General features: G+C 68.2%; 1 protein-coding gene across 1 annotated transcript in view; it reads left to right on the forward strand.

The window, feature by feature from the left end:
• Window positions 1-1548, forward strand: part of CFAP74 (cilia and flagella associated protein 74) — a 38931-nt gene that overhangs the window by 21779 nt on the left and 15604 nt on the right. The window contains 2 exon segments of the mRNA XM_014543767.1: window positions 175-341; window positions 1419-1539. Coding sequence (XP_014399253.1) covers window positions 175-341; window positions 1419-1539 — 288 coding nt within the window.

Consider the following 1548-nt stretch of genomic DNA (forward strand, 5'->3'; position numbering starts at 1 on the left):
GGCTGCTCCCCCAGGGCTGCTCCCCACAAGGGCTGCTCCCACAGGGCTGCTCCCCTAGGGCTGCTCCCCACAGAGCCGCTCCCCCAGGGCCGCTCCCCCAGGGCTGTGGACGACAGGTGGGTTCAGCGCGGGCTGCTGCCTGGCCCAGTCACCCTCCCCCTGGCGTCTCTCGGCAGCTGTCCCTGGACAAGGAGCTCATCAACTTTGGCAGCTACGTGGTGGGTGAGACCGCCTCCCGGGTCGTCACCCTGTCCAACATCGGGGCCCTGGGCACCGGGTTCTGGGTCCAGCTGGAGTCCGAGCCCTGCGAGCTGGAGCCGGCTCAGTCTGCCGTGAGAGTGGTGAGCGTCCTTGTGCCTTGGAGAGCGGCGGGGGTGCAGGGAGGCTGGGCCCGGGGCTGCAGGGGCGGGGCTCCTGCTCGGAGTAGGAGACGCCTCCGTGAAGGAGTGAAGGACCTGGGCTCACAGAGCCCGTCCCCCTCGAGCTCCAGAGCCCAGCCTCCCGCGTGCCCCCTTACGTCCCGGTGGGGGCCTCCCCTGCCCCAAAGGCTGTGCAGATGGGCCTCCAGTGGGTGCCCCTGGGCGCAGGGCGGGTGCGGATGGGGGCGGGGAACTGTCTTTTTAAAACGCTCCCCCGAGTTAGTTACACTTTTCTACAAGGAGCGCTGCCCTGGCCCTGACAGGTCACGGGTCGGATTCCCGGCCAAGGGCACGGACCTGGGTTGCAGGTTGGATCCCCGGCCCAGGTGGGGCACGTGTGGGAGGCAACCGGTCGATGTGTTTGACGTCGGTGTTTCTCTCCCCACTCCCTTCCGCTCTCTGTGAAAAATCAATGGAGAAATATCCTCGTGTGAGGAGCCACAAAAAGACAAAAGGCGGCAGCGGCATGAGCCCCCTTTGCAGCTCTGTCCGCGAAGTCTCCCCAGGGGGGCGGGCAGGGCTGTCCAGGCAGCGATGTGGATGCTGCTGGCAGAGGTGGGAGGCGCCGGGGTGTGACCCCTGCCCAAGCAGGGCCCCCGGATGGTGGGTGATGAGGGCACAGGCCGGGCTTGCTGGGTGGGCACATGCCCGCCCTCGGGGTGCTCCTGGGCGCCAGCTCTGTGCTCTCCGAGTGGGTGTCTGCCTACCTGGCAGCAGCTGCCCCAAGCGGTGCCCTCTCTGTCTCTCTCCCTGTGGCCCTGGAGCCGCACACGGGCACCGTGGCTCTGCTGCACGCACAGCAGAGAGGGCGGGGCAGTGAGCTCCAGGTGGGAAGCAGGGGTGGGGCTGGGCCAGGAGAGGAGCCTGGCAGCCTGAGCTGGGACGGAAGGGGGGAGGGGGGCACACAGTGGCTCCAGGGCGGGCCCCAGGGCCTGTGCTGGGCTCCCGTGTGAGTGCGAGGCAGGTGCAAAGCCGGCACAGGTGTCTGCTCTCTTGTAGAACAGCGTCTACACCTACGACGACAGAGGCCTGTACGAAAAGGTCCTCCCCGTCAGGACCGAGCAGCGGCCGGGAGGCAACGAGCCCTCCCTGATGGAGCAGGACGCGATGCGCAGCCCAGGTGAGGGCG

Source organism: Myotis brandtii, unplaced genomic scaffold, assembly GCF_000412655.1.
Source record: "Myotis brandtii unplaced genomic scaffold, ASM41265v1 scaffold334, whole genome shotgun sequence".
Taxonomy (NCBI): Eukaryota; Metazoa; Chordata; class Mammalia; order Chiroptera; family Vespertilionidae; genus Myotis; species Myotis brandtii.